The following is a 1,483-nucleotide window of genomic DNA, read 5'->3' as shown; positions in this document are numbered from 1 at the left end:
AGGAGGTAGAAAAAAAACGTAATCTTCCCATCCCCCCCCCCCGTGAAGTTATCACCAGACGGCAGGGTGCTCACTGCCATTGGAGGAGCTGACTCGGAGCCTCAACAGCCAAATCAACTATTTCTGTACCCTGTTCATGGAGATGTCGGCCCTTAGAAGGAAGACCTTCCTGACACGGGTCCTCACCGCTGCAGGATGCTCTGACAAAAAATGTTCACAACCCACCAAATGCAGTGTCACACACAGCACTGTGTCACACACAATGCTGTGTCACACACAATGCTGTCACACACAGCACTGCGTCACACACAGCGCTGCGTCACGCGCAACGCTGCGTCACCCGCAACGCTGTGTCACACACAGCGCTGTGTCACACAGTGTACAGATTTGGGAAGTATCTATGGCAATAAAAGAAGCTTTTGGGCACAATTGTTACTTTAAAAACCCCTCTGATACGTAGTAGTGATGAAATAAACGAAAATTTACCAAATCTAAGGTCATTTTCTTAATACGTTTTGAAATTACGTGGAAGTCACTCTGAGCACGTGGATAGGTGTTCTTTGCGATATTTCTATCAGTCGACAAATTCAGTATCACTGCCTGCCCCCAAACGACGTGCCAGAGGCACGTCACCTCCCAGACTTACTTCATTGCTTTCATGTATGTTGTGATCTATCATCTGAAGCAGGAACCACATCACATTCCTCAGGATGAAAGTGGTGATCAAGTTCCAGTGGATGATATTGCGCAGGCATCTGATACTCCTGAACAAGGAAATACATTTAAATCATTGTATGGAGCGAACATACACACGTTAATTATTGTATAGGAAAAACAAGCTAATTCTGTTTGCTTGCAAAATTCCTCATGGTTTATGCTCCCCCATCACCGCTCTCACACACCGGAACAGGAGGTTTGGCTGGCCAATGGGTCAGCAATAAGAGACTACGGGACTTTCTGCAGCTTATCACTTTACCAGCAAACTCAGCTGCGTCTGGTCCCATTCTGTGGCTCTCAGCCAGCGCCAAAGCCAACAGTCAGACTTTGCAGTGTAGTCACAACACAACCAACCAACATAAATATAAACCAGCAGCAGGAGGATGGTGAAATCCATGCTGCTTCTCCTCGCTATACACCTTTCTTCCAGAAGCCACAGCGTACCTTCTGAAAGTCACGTCCAATGGTTTGTCTTGATGACGTGAGGAGCAAACTCGATTCAAGCAAGTGAAACAGGATCTACTGGAGAGGCCCCCACATTCAAATAGTCGTTTCATCCCTGGTTATCACTTTTGTGCCCCTCCACTCCATCCCTAGAACAACTAGAACTGATAAGCCCCTAAACAACCAGGCTGAACTGGCGGCTGTTGCATCGTCACAGAAGGAGATTTGGTGACAAATATCTGCAGTGGCAGAACTGGTGTAGTTTACATTCTGTTAGTCTCTTGACAGTGTTTTCAGAGCTGTTAATGCAACAGGAGAGCAT

General features: G+C 46.7%; 1 protein-coding gene across 1 annotated transcript in view; it reads right to left on the bottom strand.

The window, feature by feature from the left end:
* LOC104489747 (corticotropin-releasing factor receptor 2) overlaps positions 1-1,483 on the bottom strand; it is a gene marked incomplete at both ends in the record, with an annotated part of 36,100 nt that overhangs the window by 13,293 nt on the left and 21,324 nt on the right. Inside the window, one exon of the mRNA XM_010131985.1 lies at positions 647-764. Within this exon, the coding sequence (XP_010130287.1) occupies positions 647-764 (118 nt within the window). The remainder of the gene's footprint in view (positions 1-646; positions 765-1,483) is intronic.

This window comes from Buceros rhinoceros, unplaced genomic scaffold, assembly GCF_000710305.1.
Source record: "Buceros rhinoceros silvestris isolate BGI_N320 unplaced genomic scaffold, ASM71030v1 scaffold4450, whole genome shotgun sequence".
Classification (NCBI taxonomy): domain Eukaryota; kingdom Metazoa; phylum Chordata; class Aves; order Bucerotiformes; family Bucerotidae; genus Buceros; species Buceros rhinoceros.
This window is presented reverse-complemented; position numbering and strand designations above follow the sequence as displayed.